Source organism: Haemaphysalis longicornis, unplaced genomic scaffold, assembly GCF_048455015.1.
Source record: "Haemaphysalis longicornis isolate Haplotype H1 unplaced genomic scaffold, Haemaphysalis longicornis Haplotype H1 scaffold_5, whole genome shotgun sequence".
Taxonomy (NCBI): domain Eukaryota; kingdom Metazoa; phylum Arthropoda; class Arachnida; order Ixodida; family Ixodidae; genus Haemaphysalis; species Haemaphysalis longicornis.
The window spans coordinates 119,486,845-119,508,689 of NW_027526385.1; the positions used below are offsets into that span (position 1 = coordinate 119,486,845).

At 46.6% G+C, this 21,845-nt stretch overlaps 1 protein-coding gene across 1 annotated transcript in view; it reads right to left on the reverse strand.

Moving 5' to 3' along the window:
- LOC144138702 (uncharacterized) overlaps positions 1-20,286 on the reverse strand; it is a 34,265-nt gene extending 13,979 nt beyond the window's left edge. The window contains exons 1-4 of the mRNA XM_077671102.1: positions 20,108-20,286; positions 15,815-15,930; positions 11,722-11,850; positions 566-696 (exon numbers count right to left, since the gene is read on the reverse strand). Coding sequence (XP_077527228.1) covers positions 566-696; positions 11,722-11,850; positions 15,815-15,930; positions 20,108-20,126 — 395 coding nt within the window. The 5' untranslated portion in view covers positions 20,127-20,286. The remainder of the gene's footprint in view (positions 1-565; positions 697-11,721; positions 11,851-15,814; positions 15,931-20,107) is intronic.
- Between the last annotated feature and the right edge of the window lie 1,559 nt (positions 20,287-21,845).

Genomic DNA, 21,845 nt, shown 5'->3' on the forward strand with positions numbered 1-21,845 from the left:
CAAAAACAAACTCACAGACAGACACCATTGTTTGGTGGTGATAAGGCCATCCTTACATGAGGCGCAAGCCAGGCCTACAGCCAATCCGTATCCAGTTGAAATCCCGCCACACGAATGTGCTCTGCTGCCACTCCGCCGCCTTGTATGCATTGTGAGCAGCAGCCGTCGCATTTTTTTTCCCTACCATTGTTCAGAGTCACAAGCAAAAATATTGTTTCTCGTATTTAGTCTCGAACCCGCATTATCCCATCTCAGTAGTGAGCGTGCGGTCGCGATAAATTCAAGCGTGCACAGCTCGCCACCCAAGTTGAGATGTCGCCCTGCCCTGCCATTTGCCGTCATTTGCCCAATCATTACCGACGTTTGGAAGCAAGGCAGTGTTGGCATGCAAATGCATGTATTCGCGTTGTTCTGAACTGGGAGGAGCCGGCCCTCAACCAGGGGAGCCCCAGGTTGCAGCCCCATGTAGCAGCAGATTCCCTCCGCCCAAGCAGAAGTACATGCAGCTCCCAAAACAGAGCAAACAGATAGAACGGAAGAGGAGCGGAGAAGGGATGCCCCTCACCTCTCCCGGCGTGACAGCTGCGGGGCCTCGGCGAGGTCCTTCTCGTCGAGCTGGGCCACCTTCTTGGGCTTCTTCTCCACCCGGTTCGGGTTCTGCACCTCGATCAGGTGCTCCACTCCTTTCGCCTTGGACTGCACACGCAGGGGGCAGGGGGGGGGGAGGCCCATTTAAACAAACACTTCAGGAATAAACAGTGTAACCTGATGTCAATCTCGGCACAACAACGGCAGCACAGACCCTCCAGTGCAGTTTCTCAACACTCCCTTCCTTTAGTCAGTAAACCAGCACTGGTAACGGAGCTCTATTGCAGCCAAGTGATTCCAGCAAGTACAGTAGAATCTCGATAAACGGAAATCGCTTAAACAGAACAGTTGCCTGGAATTTGGTTGGTTTTGTATTCACATAACATAAAAAAACTCTCGGTAATCGGAACTAAAATTTCCGCATCACCGTGTAAACGGAACCAGAAATGGAACTTCTTGTGAAATCCACTGGCATGAGAATCAGCTTTTTACGGTTCCAGCTGTTTCTTTCTTGTTTTTTTTTTCTTCCTCCATGCTTTTTTAGCCTTGTCGGCCTCGTAAGCCTCGTAAGTGGTCAGCCGTGTTAGCGAAATGAATGCAACATCGCAGTTCTTGTTCCAGTCGCTCGGTCTCGATTCTAGACGCCGAGGCTACAGGGCTCACCTCCTGACGCCTTGTTCGTGCCATCGTTGTGCTATTCGTCTTTTATTACCACGTTGCCATCTTCTAAATTCGGTGGCTCATAAGCACTCGCGAAGTTGAGGCCTCTTGCCTCCGTGAAGATGCAGTTGCAAGGACTTAAACAAAAATAATTGACGCATTTTGTAGTGCACAGCGACTCATTGTTGCCAAATCAACTTTGTGAATGCTGTGCCTACGCTTCTTGTAGTTTTCTTGCTTTCTGAAAACTATCAGCTACAGTCACTTTCTAGTGGTTAGAGTTCCATGAAATGCTCTTAGAAGTGTGTACGCACATAAATTTGCACTTTAGAACATTTCTCTCAGTAAACAGAACTCCTGTTAAACGGAACTAATTTTTCCAGTCACTTGAAGTTCCGTTTATCGAGAGTCTACTGTAACATACTATGATTTATGCCCAGCTGTCAGTCGCACTTTTGTTGAAACTTAGCTGGGGACATGGGTAGACAGGCACCAATTTCTGCTGCTGCTTTTCAAACATCCCACTCAATTATAAAAAAAGAAGAAAAAAAAAATGCCTCGGTGCCTAACGCAGTCTCCTGTGCCCAAGGAGGCAGGTTCGATCCCGACTGCGGCGGCTGCATTTCTGATAGAGGCAAAAAGCGGAAATGCCAGTGTGTTGATATTTAGGGGCATGGTAAAAGATCACCTTCTAGGTGGAGGAAATAAATCCAGAGCACTACAGTGCGCCTCATAGTCTGGCTGCAGCTTCAGCATGTTAACACCGTGATCTCAAAAAAAAAAAAAAAAAAAAAAAAAAAAAACATTAGTGAGAAATGGGTGGTAGCCCTAAAAGCAAGTGAACACTCATGGACAGGTAGTAAGGAAACACAAATTTCACGTGCGCAAGGAGACACAATCAATGGGCATTATAAAAAGTTTGCAGGAAAGTTTTCCACAGCAAGCCTCTTCTGGTAACCAAAAGTTCGAAAATCACTGAGGAGTCCAACTAGACCACTTCATTTACACAAGCATCAAAGTTTTAAATCCTCTCTACAGCAATTGCTCATGGCGGCTTGAAGAAGTCATTCCTGGCAGGTTTAGTGACTGCACATGATATTAGCTTCCTTCCCAACTTCTGTAGGTAAACAAATTCATTTTGCAAGCCTTCCTACTGCTCGCAATACAGCCTACACTTGTTACAGAGGACCCAGCAACAACAGACTACTTCTGTCGGGCTGTTCGGTCCCCCAAGCATTTTAAATGGGATCAACTGTACTCATAACAGACCTGGCTACAGCAGAGTATCGGCTACAACAGGCCCAATTTCGGGCAAAAATAATGGACTTGTGTGGTGCTGACATTACATATGCTTTTTATGCATATTTTGACGTGGAAACTACTATGCTTGCCAGTATTGTCAGCATAGAACAGGGTCACTGGCACAGCAGAGCTAAGTCAGTGCCAGTGGCCTGTTTTTTTCTGTGCCATAAACAACAGGAAAGTAGATTTTTCTGTTGGATAAACTGAGCATAATTAACACTGCCAGAAGTCGGAAAAAAAAAAAAAAAAAGGCCGACATCACCAGAATAATGGCCTGTCTAAGCAGACGGTCACCTTCACAGTCACCAACAAGGTTGCCACCACAAAATGTGACTCCGGTGAGATCAAACAAACAAAAAAAAAAGCACTTTTAAATGTGTGAAGCAGCGCACCCAGCATTCAGGTCTGCTCTTTTGATGTGGTTTGAGCTCAGGTCTTCCTTCACCACGCAGTATTTTGTGTAATAAAAAGGTCAGGTTCAGTGAACTTCGGCATTCTTTTCTTCCCACGCATACATTGTCCCAGTTTGATGAAAAAGGTGAGGACTGCCTCAAGCAAGGACATGGCTGCCGTCCATTGTGCATTGGCTGTGCAGCATCCAACTGGTCTAATATTTGGTTTCACAGATGTACTCTGTTAGGATATTTTGAGCTGTTTTTCTAGCCATAATACGCAAGAGTCTTGGCAAACATTAGGCAGCGATCAAATGTTTGACCAATGAGACTCTGGTAAAGCTAACTCATCATGAAGTCCTTGGCTAATTCTGCTGGTGACAACTGATCTTTACAGCCAGTTAGTAATTCCTCCTAATTACATTCTTACTTTATTTCCCCAGTTTAGCATGCATCTCTACTTAGGCGTTTTCCAAGTGCCAGCGCTAAGCTTCAAAAAGGGTCTTTTGGCTAAGATCAAAGTGTAGTGTTGCTCAGTTCTCCTCCTCGTGTGAACGGTGTCACAGATGACGCAGGCACGTAGAAAGAATAGATTGTCTGCAGCATTTATGAGCAATACTGGTCATGGTTCCCACTTGACGCCTGTATGCCCCCTCCACCCTATTTGGATACTGCGTACTGCGGATATAGCAGACATTTTCTTCCTGGATGAAGAAGGTCAATTGTAACGGGCAGGATACAGCAGACATTTTCTTCCTGGATGAAGAAGGTCAATTGTAACGGGCATTGACAGCACTTGGGTGCTATCTCCAGAATACACATCATCACAAACCTTATTTCCAGAAAGTTCCCACAGTCATGCAACTCCAAACAACAAGCACTGATGATAACTGGCGTGCAAATAATCGGGACTTCTGAATTTCGAAGCAAATAATGTGGCGTTGGATTCCACCTCCTGTCAAATGAATATTCGGGAAACATTTGAAAGTTTGAAAATGCAAACGGGCAGTTGTTTCAATAAACTTGCATTCATGCAGTTATGCTATGCCGGCATAGGTCGGCAGGCTGACTCACGACTGCGCTCACACACCCCCCACTTACCACTCACGAGTGAGTGTCACGTAAGTGAGCCTCGCCATCATTTTGGACTGGCGAGTGCGAGTGAGTGCGAGCCCCATGCACAGTAAGCCCTGCTCGCCGCTCGCGAGTGCACTCGCGCTACTCGCGCCATTTGCAGGGCTTAGCACGGTGAGCGCCACTATTGCGCTTGTACTCGATTGATTGATTGTGGGGTTTAACGCGCCGCCGCAACGCAGGCGATGAGGGGCACCGTAGCGGAGGGCTCCGGATTAGTTTTGGCCACCTGGGGATCTTTAACGTGCGCCGAAATCTCGTACACACGGGCGTTTTTGCTTTTCGCCTCCATCATTGCGCTTGTACTCGCTGTTGGCTATTCGGCACAGGAGCTGCTTGCTGTGATGGTGGTTAATGGCGCAATAACTTTTGCGTTAGAAATATGTCGTAACTGAGCTCGTGCTATGGGGCACCCTAGAAGTAATTCTCTGGCGGCGTGTTGATTTAGGAATTTGATTAGGATGGCCTTCTGATGCCGTAATACACTGACACTGTTCGATTTCATGACTCCTGGAGGGTCTGCTGCACGTACTCGCTTGCATAGGGAGACCACAAGTGGACGCGAGTGGTGGAGGGCGCGCAGTGAGCGTGAGTGTGAGTGAGTGCGTGAGGAAAAATACATTTTTTGTGCGAGTGCGAATGAGTGGCACCCAGTTTTGCCGAGGTATGTGTACCGGAAACGGCAAATGCTCTGGTAAAAAAAACACACACTATGAAACACAAAAGAAAAAAGAAAACAAGAAACCCACACTAAGGATGCGCATTATAAAAATACTATATTGTTTGCAACGCGTTTGAGCTAGGTTGCCCCTCAGTGCATTTCATTACGAGCACCTGTGATCGACCAGGGTGTCTAGCAAATTGCCTAATTCAATTTTTCTGACTTTTCCAGGTTTTCCGTGACCATTTTAGTTGAAATTCCCTGACCGATACAACGGCCACCATTTTGAAGAAATGGTCCGTGAAGCATATATAAAGCGTAGAGAAAACACATTCTATCGTAGGGAAAAACATTTTTGTTTCAACTGCGCTCATTCTCAAAATGTGCCTTGATTAACTTCAGTTTGTTTGTTCAGTTTGAGGTTTGCTTGCCTACAGTTGTGGCTTGAGAGAGTTTACTTCATCTTGCAGGGCAGAAGCTTCAAGCTGCGCTTCGGCGAGCACCTTTCGCTTTTTTTGCCGATTGTCCTGGCTTGACATGCAACGTGACCCTAAGGCATGTATGTATAAGACATGGCGATGCCTAAACCATACATCATGTTCCTTTTTGATTATGTAATTCTGGCTACTGATGTCATAAGAAAGAAGTGCTTTCAAGGTTAGCTCCCACAAAGCACTGCCTTTTAAAATTCACAGGGGTGAGACAGCTGAATCAGATTTGGGAGCAGTTTTTGGAGCGGCGAAATCTCGATTTTGGAGCAGCAGAACCTTGATTTGGAGCAGTTAGCTATTTTTATTATGTCACCTTAGGAGCCTAAAAAATAAAAATTTTGGCTACTCAGGGAGGGTGGGAGGAGGGGGAGCGCACTTTTTAATCGGTTTTTAACGTACATAACACTGAAACAGTCTTTCAATACACTTTTTTCTACCAGAGTATCACAAGGTACGAACTGCATTTTACAAACCATTTAAAAATATTTAGGCATTATGCATAGATAGCGTGGACTGCTGTTGCAAATATCGAATTGAAAAACTAAGCAATCATAAGGCATTTTTGGTATCATGTGAATGCCGAGATCATTATTTTTGTAATCATACTCGACTTTACGCACAAGTACAGAGCCACGGCAAAAGTTCCGAAAAACGAGGTGACAGTCGTCGCACCCCATCAGCCCTGCCATTTCAATCCCTAAGGTACATGTTCACTACGATCATAATTTGAGCCATGTTTACCCACCTCCCTTTTGGCATTAAATTTCACTTTAGGTAGATGAACCATTACTACTAGCATAGGCTTGTGCACAGGGGAGGCAGGGGGGGGCGGCCGCCCCCTCTAATCATCTGAAGGGGGTGCCAAATTGGCCCATATTTTGCCAATGTAACACATTAAAGTAAAAATTTCTGCTCAGAAATATTTTGTATGTGTTGCAATTCCATCGCATTGAAATAAAAATTTTATAACCATCCCTCTTTGCAGTGCGTTCGGACCGCTAGCCGTTCAGTGGGAAGATGTCTGGAGTTGCTGTGGGGGGGGGGGGGGGCGCAGCGGTAAGACTTTGCTCACCCAAATCGAGAACTCTGCGCATGCCTATGACTACTAGCGTGTAATATTAGCCCATCTCGCTGTAGGACACTGCTTGAACATTTTGCGGTGATGTAGCCTGCGCCGTCACTTCTTCCGTGTCGATCGTCCCATTCCCGCCGCTCGCAAGCTAGCTGTCAAAGGCAGCAATAACTCAGCATTTTATAACACCGCAAGAGGTCCGAAATTTCACTTCAAGCCCACACCGCGCCTCACAGTCAAGGCCGAAACATGGCAAATTCACGGGCACCAGGTCGTTTTCGATGAACTCCCGTCTTTCGAGTCGCGGAACTTCCCCGCCACAGATCAAACGACTAAATGTAAATCCAGCCACCCCCATAACCAAAAACACAGTACGAATCGGTGAAGAGTACTCTGCCTGAACCACGAGCAACTGCTTCGCCCGGCGGCCATGCTTTCTAATCTTCACCACACCAAGATGGCGGCGCCCAGTAATGTCGTTCCGGAGATACAGCGCTCCGAAAATTGCCGTTGTTTCATCAACTTGCACAAGTAGTTTGTCGCCTCAGTACACATAAGTATTTTTTCTACAGGTCTTTGCAATGGTTTTTGATGAAAAAACTTTAAAAACGCCCAGAATATAACATGTCCAACTCTACATTGCGACTTCCGTAAAAACTATCTCGGGGACAATTTTATGCGGGTTTTTTATTCCATGATCAATCAAACCCCATTACCTTGGGGAGCTGGAAAATTATGCCGTCAGTAAGCATTTTTTTCCCGCTGCAACTGACGGGAGCATTAAAATCCTTAGCTCTCAAACTGTTTCGGAGCAGTTTGGCGCAATTTTTGCAATTTTCAAGCTTTTGGAGCAGCTTGGCGCAGGAAAACAAATTCGTATCAAAACTGCGCAATATGCGCAACTGTCTCACCCCTGAATTCGCTGGAAAAAGAAAAGGGGGCGCGTTGTGCGTGCGATTTGGGCTACATCGTGCACCCAGCAACCTAAGCCAGCTGCGAGCTGCGTGAACCGCACGGCAAGTTTTTGCACGCGATTCATGTGCGGTACTTTCACGGCCACGTCGACGATTTCATGCCTGCAGTGGCTCCTTTCCGGCACAAGCAAGTGCATTCGTGCCTTCAGTAGCATTTTAAAGAGCGGTCACTGGAGCTACCGCACTACTCCGCAGCCGGTGACACCGCCATGTTGCCGGCGCCTGCCTCTCGGCCCGCACCGTGCGGGTGGTGTCCGTGGCGGCGGCAGCGCGCCTCTGACGTGCGCGGCACATTTTTCGCTTGCAGAAGAAGATCCAGAAAATGTTTCATGCAGTTCACGCTTTCATCGCATGCAAAAGTGTTGTGTGCGGTAACTTGTTGGGGGGCCACCAACACTGGTTTCCCCTATTCTAAAACTGTGTGGGCAGGCCTAGTGTCACTAACTAAGGTTTACTAAATAAATAAATAACACTAGGCAGGACCCGAAGTGGTTTTCCCTGACTGGTACTACTTGATTAAAAGAATTCCCTGACAATTTCCTGACTTTTCCCAGTGGCTCAAAATTCCCCGACTTTTCCCGGTCGCTAGACCCCTGTCGACTGTTGCAAACATGCACAGGCTTTCCTACAAGACACCGGTGACGCGTGGGTAAAGGGAAAGAGGACAGGTGCTTTTCGGGAGTGCCTTATCCCCGCAATTGGCCCCTTTGTGCTCCTATTTTAGCATCCTGATAACCTGGCTGCCTCAATCTGCCCCTGTCAACACTCTCTATGTAACAAAGCCTAGCTTCACATGGGCACAGTGAAATGACGCACAAGGTTGGTTACTTTTTTAAACCTGCATTGTTCTTTTTTTCTCTCTACTAGAACGTAGAGAAAACAAGCTGTCTTGTCTCGCGCTCCTGGAAACTGAGATAATGCCGTTAACAAACAATAAGGCGGTTACCCCAAACACATGGAAGCTAGTTGAACCTCCGTGTTCCTTATTACAGCCCCAATCTTGGTCTTGACCCTCTGTACAGGTTTGTAACCACATTCCTTTGCTGAACCCACAATTAAGATTTGTCAGTGAGGGGACATTTGCAGCCAGCACAAGCATTTTTGTTATGCCCTTTCACTGCTCGTCCCGCAGTAACTCGAGCAACCATACATGCACGTTCCCTGCCACTCCTGAGACAAACTCGTGTGAAAAGATTATTGTGGGCACGTTGAGCCACTGTTGGGAAGTTACAGAAATGTGTAGATCGTGTCAGGTAAATTCTCGACAACAGGTGCAGTGCGTATTTCTTCGTCTGTATCGCTCCGTCTTATTTCAGCAGCTGCGCCTTGCTGGCAGTAGTGAGTCAGATGCGACCAAAGCAGCAAAGGGGATCTCGCTGTCAGGGTTTAGCTGCCAGCTGCCTCTGCGGTTCATTGTGTTGAAGAACACCATACTTTTAAAAAGGTCTTCCTAACACCCGGATATTCTAGTTAGTAGGTAATTAATTATTTTTGTAATTAATTCGGTACTAATTTGTTCGCATTGTGTACAACTTTTTTGCTGGATAAGGTAATGCTAAAAAAGCTGTTCACACACCCTGCACAGCATTATAGTGCATTACTAGCATAAAATTTCTGCCGAACGAACACAGAAAAAAATCCCGGTAAAAAGTGAGATCTGGCCGTAAAAAAAAAAAAAAAAAAATGACAGTCGTTGGGTGAAATAAAATGCCCGCAATGTTACTACGAGGAAAAGAGTCTGTAGAGCAGAGGGTTACAAAGCAGGGATGATTTTTAGTGTTAGCCAGTTGTTCAAACGCTCTCAAGGCCTATAGGTGTTTCTGAGATGAACGGGTGACGACATTAGTAGTTATGGCAGCTTTAAAGGAGCCATGAAGAGAAAATGCAAGTTGGTTTTATTTGAAAGATTTCGTGTTTTATAGTGCCCCCAGCGCTTGTCCGGATACAAATGGTGCTTTATTCACTGAGAAATTAAACAATTTAGGTTAAAATTTTGATTTTCCCACTCAATCGTGCGTTTTCGTGGCCCCAAATGACATCACAGGAACCGACCGCTCTGCAGCCTAGAGTACCTTCATTCACGCATCCGCCGTACAGGGTAGAGACACGTATACACTGGCGCCGCCATTTTCGGTTGCTCGCTCGCCGCCGAAGCAAGTCATTGTGTCAAAACCGCGCTAAAATTTCCGCCGCAACGCGGTTTACTAAAGAAGTTTGAATCATATTGTCTGTTTCGCGTTGCTAGGTCTCGTGGGAAACGAAAATAATAACGCGTTGAGCCCGTTGGCCCAATTGCGGCGGCACGGGACCGTTCAAAGGTTGTCTCCACCCTGTACAGTAGTATTAACTCTATGGTGTTGGTTTGTTCCCGCGTTTCTTTACGTTCCGTAACCTAGATGGCGCCACCATACCGTGGCAAGCGTTTGGTTTGTTTTTGCCCGCATTTAAACCTGGCTTGTTTTTGTTCTGGGAGAAAATATTCGTTCCCTGAAACAGTGCTCGCTCGACAAATGGGGTCACGTAAGACACCGTTGCTTGCGTCAATCGGCCAGTGTCGTCTGAGACAACCCCAAGCCCCGTAGTGCTGTGCAGCTGGCTAGACCAAGCATGCTGAGCGCAGTACGAGCAGCAGAACGCATCAGTACTTCTATGTTTACGTGTGCTTTCGTAACTTCCACTGTTTGTCCCATCATTCTTATTGCTTTGTAAAGAATGCGCCCTAAATTTAAGCGCAAATCGCTCGTTCGTCTAGTTTGTAAGCTCTGCCTAATTTGCGTCTGCTTCTGCCAGCCTCCGCCAATCGCAGAGCTTAGCTCATGTGACATCATAGGTTCTGTTGCGGGAAATGGGCTGGTGGGTCGCATGACCGTTCCCGTTTTTCCTAATTATGTAGCTTATTTGAGCGAAGTTTACGTTAAAAGTGGTGTCAGTATGATTCTAACGAGACAACCTTTTTGAATGAACCAAACTTGTGTTTTCTCTTCATGGCTCCTTTAAAGCTGTTGAATGGGCAATGCTGGTGCTGCAGTTGTGGGGAAGTGTTAGTTGTCACACGTCTTGAGCATGAATGAGTACGAGTCCCACACCTTGGACCTGTGCTCAATGCAAGCAGAGTTGTAGGCGGGAGCAATAATGAAATTGTGTATTCGGATAAGAAAAAGGCACAAATGTTAATTTTGTTTTGTTATGCAAAGATCACTCAGAGTAAGAGTAGTTCCAAATAATGAAATACAAGCAGTTCACAAATACTTGGTGACAATAAATTAAACTGTGTAATTCTGAATGGCTGCCAATGATGAGGACACCACCACCATATGAGAGTACCGAAGATTTGACATACTATAATTCTGATCTAACCATCCAACTACTGTTACAAATATAGTAGTAGCATTAAGAGATGGCATTAAGAAGAAAATTATGGCATAAGCCAAAGTTAAAGATACTTCACCAGAGAGGTTCGAAGCTCAAGTCACAAATCTGCATCTGGCATTAAATTTTTTTTTTCTCTCCACAAAAAAAAAAAAAAAAAAAAAAACAGCACACCACCTAAGGAGCAAGAATCTTCCACAGAGACGCAAGCTTTCACAAGTGATTTTTGTAAGAAATGCACAGACAAGTTTAGCCACAGAAGCCCGCAACAACACAGCCACAGTGCACATCCCAAACCTACAAAGACAAGCACTCTGGTTGACTAAGTTTCATATTAATGTACACTAGAGGGAAATCTGTCACTGCAATCACGTGCCTGCGTGAGTGCTGCCACAGCAGCCAGCAACATTCCTCCGCTAATTGGCTTGGCTTCCCATGCGGCTACTTTTCGTTCTCAAAGTTCAAATCCACAAAAAAATGGTAACATTCCTCTTATATGTCTCGCATCACGCCTACACATATTCCCTGACAAAAAAATATCTTTCTGGAAATTCATCTACTATAAATATTGTGAGCTGAGTTAGTGTCTCGCTGCCTGCTGGAAGATATTTGTCCCCATCGGTAACAATCATCATCACCAGTAGCTTGCAGCTACCCCATCATCTGCTCCACATACTCATCATCACCGGCACAACTTCTTCAGCTGATCATCATCAGCAAGGACGCCGGGTCGCCCGCCATCTTGGTTCTTCCCCGCCTGACGCCTCCGAATAAACCAGCTGCGAAAGCAACGGTCCCGTCTTCTTCTAACTACGGCCTCACAATATTCCCTTAAAGATTATATTGCTGCTCTTTTGCAGTCACACACAACTACTCTTAAACCTGTTCATGAGCCATGCCACGCACAAGTGGAACATTCCTAACCGGTGCACAACGGCACGCTTGCCAAACCATGGCTCACCTAAACACAAGCCCCAGATTTCCCTCTGGTGTATGTTAGCATACAACTATGCTCTGGCCAAATGCGAGTGAATACATAAACTACGCCCGCGAGACGTAAGCGGCCGTGGGAACCCACCTGGTCCTCTCCGGCGCCCTTCTTTCCCTCCTCCTCAGACTCGTCGCTCGAGCTGTCGTCGCTGCTGCTGCTGCTGCCGCTGCCCTTCCCCGAGCCGCTCTCATCGTCGTCTCCCTCGCCGCGCTGGGCCTGGCATCGAGAGAGAGAGCACACGTCACATTCAGAGTGAAACACAACCCCTCAAAAAGAAGAAAAAGAGCACGAATGACAGTCGTTCACTCTGTCACGTGATGCTACTACCTGCAGCACTGGCCGTATCGATTCGGTGAGACACTGTCAGAGTTTGGCAAACTTCACTCTTTCAGTGAAGCATCCCTGCCTGTTATACTTTCAACATCACCTCCACACTGACGGGCCACATCGAAAGATGAACACGTGAGAAAATGACGTTCCATAAACAAAGCAAGAAGGGTGGGGAGCCTCCTTAAGAAGGCAAGTGCTGAAGCATGCTGGCATTAAGGACCGGCTCGTGCCTGCACATTGGGCAAGATTTTCAACGAATAAAAGAGGCACAACTGATCGTCATAAGCAAATGCAGGTGGCCAACAAAGACAACTGCGGTCCCAGCCACACGTAGGGGCTGTGTCGGCCACTACACTCGCAAGTGCACGCACAGTTCTCCAGCCAACAACCACCTCAGCTGCACGACACCACCCTCATTTTCTTCCGAGGCTTTTGGCGCATTTAAGGGAAGAAAACATAGCGAAATGTTAACCGGTGCATGTTTTGGCTCAACATAACACAGCTGGGTCTGCCGAAACTACACCAAGTAGTTCAGGGAATTACAGATGTGGCTCGTGCAATGCAACCACTCCTTTTTTATTTGTTACACCCCACTCATTGCCACTGACCATTGCCAGCATTACCAGCGAGTTCTAAATGCACGTCCCCGTTACCTTTAAAAGTGAAAAAATTCTGAGCAGAATGCGGAGAGTGGGTTTCGAAGCTAGCAACATGCAATAGGGCCAAGCTACGGCCCTGCCTTGTGCTGGTATCTTGTTTCATGTTAAACAGTTGTTACCACCCCTCCCTTCCTAGCAAACTTTCACTGTTATTCACACTTGCCGCTCTCTAAACCATCAAAAATGTCGGGTGTCAGGCCCTGCTTAACAATTTCATACTGGATCCAAAGCCACTTTTGTCTTTGTAGAGTTTTCCTAGCCCAGTGGCGGTCCCAAGGGGGGGGCGAAGGGGGCGGTCGCCCCCCCCAAAGAGGTCCGATCAGTTTATTATTTTTAGTTTTTTTAAGCATTCCACTTGCGCGAAGTTAAATCCCAGCGGGTTGCACCGCATACGCGCACACGCCTCCATGGTTATCACCACCTCCGCAGAATTGGCGCAAGGAGGGGAGCGATTCTTTATTCGCCTCGCCCCCCCCCCCCAAAAAAAAATCGCTCCCCCCCAAAACCGACCTCTGGGACCGCTACTGTCCTAGCCAGTGTTCATTTCAACTGTGATGAGGCTTCGACGCCCACTGGATGAACCAGCTACGTATGCGTGAAGATAAAAACCTATAAAACGAGCCAAAGCCCACACTGAATTCTCTACAATACGCCCTACACTCACTGTCTCAAACACGCAGCCTACAAATTCCGGCATAAAGAAAAAAAAAAAAACATTCCACTTCCCCAAAAAACACAATAGCCTTAGCACAGACGGCTTTTCTGAGCTTTCCAGACTTCTACGCAATCTCAGAAAGAATTTGAGAGGCAAGTCGGATACATAAGCAGCCCCGCCAAGGACTCCCTAGTTTTCTCACTGCCATCCTCAATGCAAGCCGATGACGAAATTTCTCGAGCTGCAGCGTAGTGCCACAATGACGTAAGCGTTTCAGGACAAGCGAGTGCCGCAATTCTACTAGTCTCTGGATGAAGCATGCTGCATTCAGTTGGAAAGGGGCGAATATCATTGCCATGTTTGGGAGCACCTACTTGTGCAAGCACCTTTTCATCCTACTGTAGAGCACAATGACAGAAGAACCTTTCTGATCGAATACGGAAATCGTCCCTGCGCAGGAACTTAAGGAGGACTCGCTTGTTAAAGGTACTACTGAAACGAAGATTTTATGTTCCACTTTTATTGTTTTTATCGATGCGTAATGGTCTGGCGAACCCGAAACGGCACTTTAAATAATTCAGCGCGCGATAATTAATTGCATCCTGAAAATCGTTTCTTTCAAATTCACGCGTTTTCATCCCAAAAGGCGCATATGACAGAATCCCGAAATGACCACACCGCCTTGTGAGGACGTCAAAACACTGCGGAGGCTGGTGGGGGCGTTGCTTCGACCGCGCCGCCGCCGGAGCTGAATGGCTGAGCTGCCTGAAGGTGCTAGGCCTACCATTGCGGCGGAAATTCGATGACCGCTTTCAATAAAAGTCCTGATGGCGACTTCTATTGCGATTCCGAGCCTTATTATCGCTTCCTTTCCAGTGTGTGGAACTTTATGTTTGCAAACAGGGACCTTTCTGGGCAGTGGTTATGCCTGTAGGTTGGGGTACAGCGCAACCAATTGTGAATGCGCCAGCACTCGCTCGCCGCGTGAAGTGACGTCACGAGCTTTTGACGAGCCCTGTCCGCGTCACTTCTTTTGGCTACAACCGGATGAGGCCACACTGATGTCCATTTGCTGACTGCCGCTCCGCGTGCTGTACCGTCGGCACGATGAATGAGATCCAATTAAAGTATGTTCTTCGCATTGCAGGCCGCTCATATTTCAGCCAGGGTATTCTGTTAAGTAAAGGAAGCGAACTTTGCAATAATGTTAATGCCAAAAATTGGTGTCAGTACTCCTTTAACATTCCTATGGGAGTAACTACTTCATGACTCAAGTACAACAAAAAACCATCGTGCACCAATACAAAAAGCTTTACAAATACATATAAATGTTCAGAATGGCCTAGTTTGCTTATCTTAAAGATATGTCACTTCTGTACTGAAATAAAAAAAGAAAAGTCTTGCTTGCTAGACTGCTAGCGCCATCTGGTGAAAACTCCATAAACCAAAATACGTTTCCCGCTTATTGTATATCTCAGTAAAGAAGTGATACATTTCTAGAAGAAGCGAACATCTCTATGCACTTGTAAAACTTTTCTTATGAGTACCCGATGCTTTTTAAGCCCGCGGGTCATGAATTATCAAGTCCCATAGGAACGTCATCAGGTGATTAAGACAGACATTTCTGCGCTTGTTTCAGCCAAGCATCTGAAGGTTTTGAGTAAGCGTCTTTTGCCTCTTGACGTTTTCATCTTCTGTTTGGCAGGAAAAAAGCGTATTTGGATATGCTTCTACGGTGCCACACCCTATTTTGTGATACACTGTAAGTTAGTTTAGTTACAAGACACTACAAGTAATAACAGTTTGTGTGAGTAACTAATAAGCATAACATAAGCATAACATGCAGAACCGACCAAAACGAGAGAAAAAAAAATCTCAGATCATTGCCTACACATTCCAGGATTTAAATTGGTACTGTAAATAACAATGTTGGGAACCTACTTCAGCGCTCCTTTAAAATGCAGGTAAGCCACATTCAACACATTTCCTTTCCCCACACTCGCCACAAGAAGCAGGGTTTTGAAAACGCTCAAATGAATGCCACTGACAACTCCACTACTGTCGAAATCACAAGAACGCTCAAATTGGCTGAGACGGAAAGGCAGCAGGAGTGCCTGTGTGCCACACCCAAGCCAAGAGCACGCGTCTTGAGTTTCACGGCCTTTGAAATCCCACTCTGCCGGTGAACAGTCGGCCTCTCTCTGCTTGATCTGTAAGGTCCGAGGTTCCGAAGCCTTACTGATCACTGCTTCGGCTTGCACATGCAAGCAAGATAGGCGGGTAAAAAGAAAAAAAAGCACAGCCTCAGACCTCAATCAGGCGGCACAAGCACCGTGCCCATTCTCCCCAACACTGCCAAGTTCAAGCAGGCGAGGAGAGAAGAACTCATGTCGGTCCGTGTAATTCTGAACACAACTGCGCAATCAATCTAGTTGTTCAGAGTGGCACTTCGAGGCCACTACGTCAGGCGAGATAGCCGCTCGCTCCAGGCAGACGGGTGCGAGAGTGTTCCCCCTCCCTAGTGCCCTCTCCTCACCTTCCACAGGCGGGTCCTCTCCTCCTTCTCCTTCTCCTTCTCCAGCTCCTCCAGGTTGGTGAAGTGTCTCCGCTGGCCCTTGTGGCCTCCTCCTCCACGGCTGCTGCTCCCACGGCCTGAGGGGGAGGAGAGCACCCTCGTCACATTCAGGGACAAGGGAAGGAAGAGGCTGGCTATACAGGCCCTCGCTTCCTTAAAGGAGAGCAAAAACGCGCATAGTTTGGGTAGGACAGGATTGCCGGTGAGAACACTCATGCGGCAGCGTGGTGGAGCAGACTACACCCCTGTACATGTTAAGAAGGGCCTAAGAAGGGCCCATGTAGTGTATCACTCCGCCAAAGCGATTGATTGATTGATTGATTGATTGATTGTAGGGTTGAATGCACCGATGCAACGCAGGCAATAAGGCGCGCTGCAATGGAGGGCTCCAGATTACTTTCACCACCCGGGGATCTTTAACCAAGTGCGCCAAAATCTCGTACACACGGGCGCTTTTGCATTTTACTTCCATCAGAAAAGCGGCCGCCGCGGCCGAGAATCGAACCCGCGTCCTCGTGCTCAGCAGCACCATGCTTTAGCCACTGAGCCACCACGGCGGGTCGCCAAAGCCATTCAACCCGGTTGAAAACAACATGCGTAACTTTTCCCACTTTTGCTCTTGTAGTCCATTTTCATCATCGCTGTATTTATAAGTCGACTAAGTCCAAATCGTGGAAACGATTGGCGTCACGTTCAAAGTACCCCCCACAGTAATGCACTCTGTGCCACGCAGAGGAACCGCCAGCTGTCGGGATGAGGCGCAGATCTTAAAATGCACCCCAGTGTAGCCGGACCACGATAAGCAAAGAATGCCCCAAAACTCCAATTGGCTGCAGTTTCCCAATGAAAATACTCTTTGCAAAATTTTTTTCCAAACGCTTTGAAGAAAACATCCTTCTTCCTTTCAATGGTACTTGTTCCGTTGAATAAATTTGAACGCTCCACTTCAGGTATAAAAGGATTACATTTAAATATATTCCTAACCTGTTTGTGCCTGGCTTTTTAAAATAGTAAACACCAAACAGGTCTTCGGCAGCAAGAGATTGAAAAAAAAAGTTTGATACCATACTTTCTGACATTGGGGAAACTCAGCTGTTTATAATAAAAATACTTGTGGACTCGCAAAAGCAAACAGAAAAAGCTGGTTAACAGTGTTGTTCTCAAGGGGGCTTAAAGGCCAACTGCACTTAACCTGGGTCAAATTTACTTTGAACGTACAGTACGCACCACCAAACCAACTGGGACATGACTGGTATCCCCGTGAAATGCCATTTTTTTAGGCAGGCTATACGGACTATAACGTTTCCAGGAGGTTGAAATTTTGAGTGCCCTTGGCCTGCAATTTTTAAAAAACACAGTTGCCCCAACTGCACATCAATGCATGACCAGCTTTAGATACATTGCAGTTTAACTGTCACATATTACACTTGAACCCCTTAATCCAAACAGGGCAGATAGTGATGTTACCTTTGATAACCCCTCATTACGTAATATAACTTAGGTCACTGTGTTAGGTAAAACCGGCTCTAACTCTAAACAGACCTACCATAATGAGCTCTGGCAGTACACATGCATAATATTTCACATGACACAAGCATGAAGTTTCGCGCTGATCTATACTAGAGGAAAACCTGGCACTAGTGTACACAGGAGCCACACCTCAACAGGCATGCCCTTATGTGACTATGAGAAGCATTCTGCATTGCTTGGATTAGCTCGCAAACTGGCTCAACAGTTGCCAGCGGCCACATAAACCATAATGACTGGTTAAAGTTATTTTATATTATAAAACTATAACTTGCAAAAAAAAAATATGCCAGCAATGTTCAAGAGCTCCAAGCAACCTGAACAAGTAAAAAAATTTTGGCCCTGTTGTTGCCTTTGTCACCCAGGCTACAAGCAGGCACGTTGCAAGTCAAGACAAGTACAGGAGAAAGGCTTCCGGCCTGCTATGGCGGCTTCCATGACGGCACACAGCTGCAGCAAGAGATTTCCCTCTGTACTCGGTTACAACTCAAGAACGGCACCACCTCATGTAGTGTATCACTCCGCCAAAGCGCCGAACCCGTGACATCAGTGCGCGCGCGTTTTCAAAGGGGTTTGCTATGAATGCGTGATATCGTCTGCCTTGTCTCACGCAGTTTGTTTGTCGTCACTGGAGTCGTTTATGAGCACATTAAGTACACAAAATCACGGGAACGTCTCACGCCACGTTCAAAATATTCCCAGTAACGCCCTACTTGCGCCGCGCGGAGAAACATCCGGCTACGGTGATAAGGCACAGCGGCAACTTCCGGTGCCGTTCTTAAGTTGTCAACGGGTATAGTATACGTCGATATGCAGCTGTGCACAAGGCTTATCAAAGCCTTTTTAACTTGCACGTCGACTGTGCTTCAGCACCATTCCCACAGCATGTTTGTCGTATCTCTTCTTTTATTTATTTGTTTTAGAATGACCAAAAGACTGCGCAAACGTTGGATGCGAGCAGACAATTTATGAACTTGCTTGGACCTCACACAAGTTTCACTGAAGCTTCAGCTAGAACCAAACGGCCAAGTTGTTCTATAAAACCTGCCTACAAACAGAAATTCCTAATTGGTAAATACCCTGAAGGACAGGACCCTCTGATTTGCATGCACGGATAAATCTGTCTGCACTGTCTTCATGAAAACTGACAAAAACAGCTGTGACGCTTTAACACTGCTGCAACGGGAAAGCAACTAGCCATTGTCAACCACTATTGTTGACTAGACTAAGAGAAGCTCTGTAAACATCACAGAACAGTGCACCATTGTTTAGCAGCACACAAGCTGCTGGGCAAGCTTTTGTGGTCTGACAATGCATGAATGTGCTATGGTGAATAAGCAATTCAATCCTTTAGAACGATATTTTGAATCTTAACTTGAACACTTGCTATCCTTGAAAGGAAGAATTACACCCTCTACACGATCTCACAATAAAGCCAAAATTTCACCCGACCTCTCATTCCTTGCAACAAATGACGAGCACGGGAGATGTGTATGCAACACCGATTACGCTAGCTATGCAAAACTGTCACATGCACTGTTTGAGCGCTTTTCAGGCAGGTACGTCAACGTTTACAAGTCCAGGCCTTCGACCAATTCTGGTAAGCTACCTCCCACAAGCTCTGACCACACGCACAATAGGCCTTCGATGACTGACTCTCTTCATGTTTAAGCGATTTATTCTCAGTCTCTACCTAAATATGCACGCTAACGTGTGTTTGATAGTAGCACGCGACTTGTTCTTAGAATTTAGCTTCCTTTTACCTGGAATTCAGCGGTCTCTACATGACTTGTAGCTGGTACTGGCAAGTTTTTTAAATAGTCCCCCCACAAATTGTACAACCCAAAACCCTCTTTACTATATAATGAACAAATTAATGCAACTTTTTAACGTTCCACCGTAGTGTGATTCCTAACAACATTTGTTTTTCCTTTTGCTCGAGTAATTACGACGCTATCAATGGAAAACCTCTGGTTTTCAGAAGCTACAAAAGTTTAAATTATCCCTCAAATTCAAGCAACGCCTGCGCGCTTAGCCCAAAGTACAATTTTAACGACGAAACACAAAACACTCCCCTATCACTTCCCATAACCTACCACATTTGCACACAACGCGTAGCGGGATGACGTAAGAGGGTCTACTTGTGAACGTAGAACCGAAAGCGATCGAGCGACTTGCGGTCAGTACTACTACATGTTTCGAGTTTCGCAGAGATTAGTGAATGATGAATTCATTGCTTAACACAAGCATCACGTTTTGTATACACATATCGTTGCATACATTATGGACCATGATACAACGGGCGGGGGTTCGAGGCCATTCAAACTCGCACCGCTGCGCCATACGCAGGGCGAAAGTTACTCTCAACGTCACGGCACCAAAAAAGCCCGACGGCTGGAAAGTTTGCTTTCGCAAAGGCGGGAAGACGCCAGCGACTGACGAAAGAGTGAACGCTTGTTCAATTCTTTGCCTCCCGTGCGTGTCTCCATTGTTAGCGCGGCGACATATGCCGCGGTAACCGAGCTTTTCCTAAAGCACGACCACAGCGCAGTGCTGAAGTTTTTACCGAGCTAACTAAAGTACACACTGCAGCCAGATCAGCCTCCGCCCGGCTTAGGCAGAGATGTTGTGCAACTTTTTGACCCGAGAAATGACTGGTGAACTAAAAGGACGCGGCAGCACGCCTCGGGACCTCTACAACGTAGCCCTAGGCTTGCCACCACCTACCTCTTCCTCGGGGAGGCATTTTGAGAGTTCCACGCAGATGAAGCTAGGCGAAACGATACGATGGCACGAACAACCAGCAACCAGCGAGATCAGCGAAGATCGGTGAAAACTCGAAGAAAACGCTCGCTCGGGATGCTCGAGGAGACGCGATGGCGGCGGACGAATTCCCAGGATGATAGAAGGAAAGCCGCGACAACGCAAATGTGCACAGAAGCATAGGCGGCGCCACACGCAGGCTCACTTATTTAGAAGTTAAAATTTAAAGCTTAGCGGTAATAACAGCCAAACGTTCTTATTAAGTATTATAAGTTATATTTTAAAAAAGCAAAAATTTAAAGTTAGTGCTTTCTCATTTTTTTTTGTAGTGTTTTACGTGTCGTCTGCAGAACCAGACGTGCACTTAGTGCGTTCTGGGATATTTATTGAACATTTACACGCGTAATTCATTTTGTTTATTTATTCCGTAGTCGTTCATGTAAACGACCTTTCAAAACTCGAGTGCAGCAAGCCAGGATTTGCCCTTTTCAACCACGCAGAGTGCTCATGTTTTGAAAGCTTTTTGCGTTGAGTCGTTAATCCTTGCTAGTGCAGAGTATGGCGACAATGCTGGAAGGTTTGTTGGTGTTCCTTTCATATTTATTACGTATTTTCAAACGTGTTTTTCCCAGTGGTTCTCTGTTTTGACGTGCATTTGTCCGCGAAGGCTTAAAGGGACCCTGCAACACTCTTTGAGCAGTGCCAGTAAACATGCGCGACGTTTAGATTACACTGCCAGGAATACCTGAGCCAAATATTACACGTGCACGTGAAGCGGTGAGCGCGCAAATGGATGTGAAAGACGCGGAAAAACCAACCGCTCTCTCTTCAGTTGTCCTCATTATGCATGGCCCGAGGGACGTCACATAGGCCATGGCTGCCCGATCGGCTGTCACTGGTCAACTTCGCGGCTAGATTCTCCCATTTCCGTTGTCGTCATCGCTGTGTACGAACCTCTTCTATGCCTGAACCTGTAGGCACAGTTTTGCCGTTTATTTTGTGTTTTGAGTGCGCGCGGAGTTTGAGTGATGAGCTCAATACTTCCCTTTCAACGGGACCACTCGACTACAAACGTTTATTGCTTCAAAAACGCCCCACCAGCCCGAGCGCGCACTTGCGAGCAGGCACCCATGCCTGCTTTTTTGTGGCACCAGACCGGAAATAGGCCCCTCCGCGTTGCGGAGAAAAGGAGAAAACTACCCGGCATGTGATATATCGAAGGCCGCCGAAGAGAACGCCGCGAGCCGCCCCCCTCTCCGGGAGAGAGCGCGCAGCTTTCGTCGCGTTGTACGCGGTCGAGTTGAGAGGGAACGATTATGCGCGATTTCTCATCGCGCGTAGTTTCGTTAATTGTGAACGGATTTTCATAATTCTTGCGGGAGGAGATTTCTGGGACAATAGACTTTATCCCAAAATACATTACTAGTAGTCGATGGCAAGTGTTGCAGGGTCCCTTTAAAGGAGCCATGAAGAGAGAACGCAAGTTTGGTTCATTCGAAAGATTGCCTCGTTGGAAGCATACTGACACCACTTTTCACGCAAACTTCGCTCAAATAAACTACATAATTAGGAAAAAAGGGAATTACCATGCGACCCACTAGCTCATTTCCCGCAACAGAACCTATGATGTCATACTAGAAAGCTCTGGCGGAGACAGGCAAAAGCGAACGCAAGTTAGGCAGGGCTTGCCAGTTTGCACAGT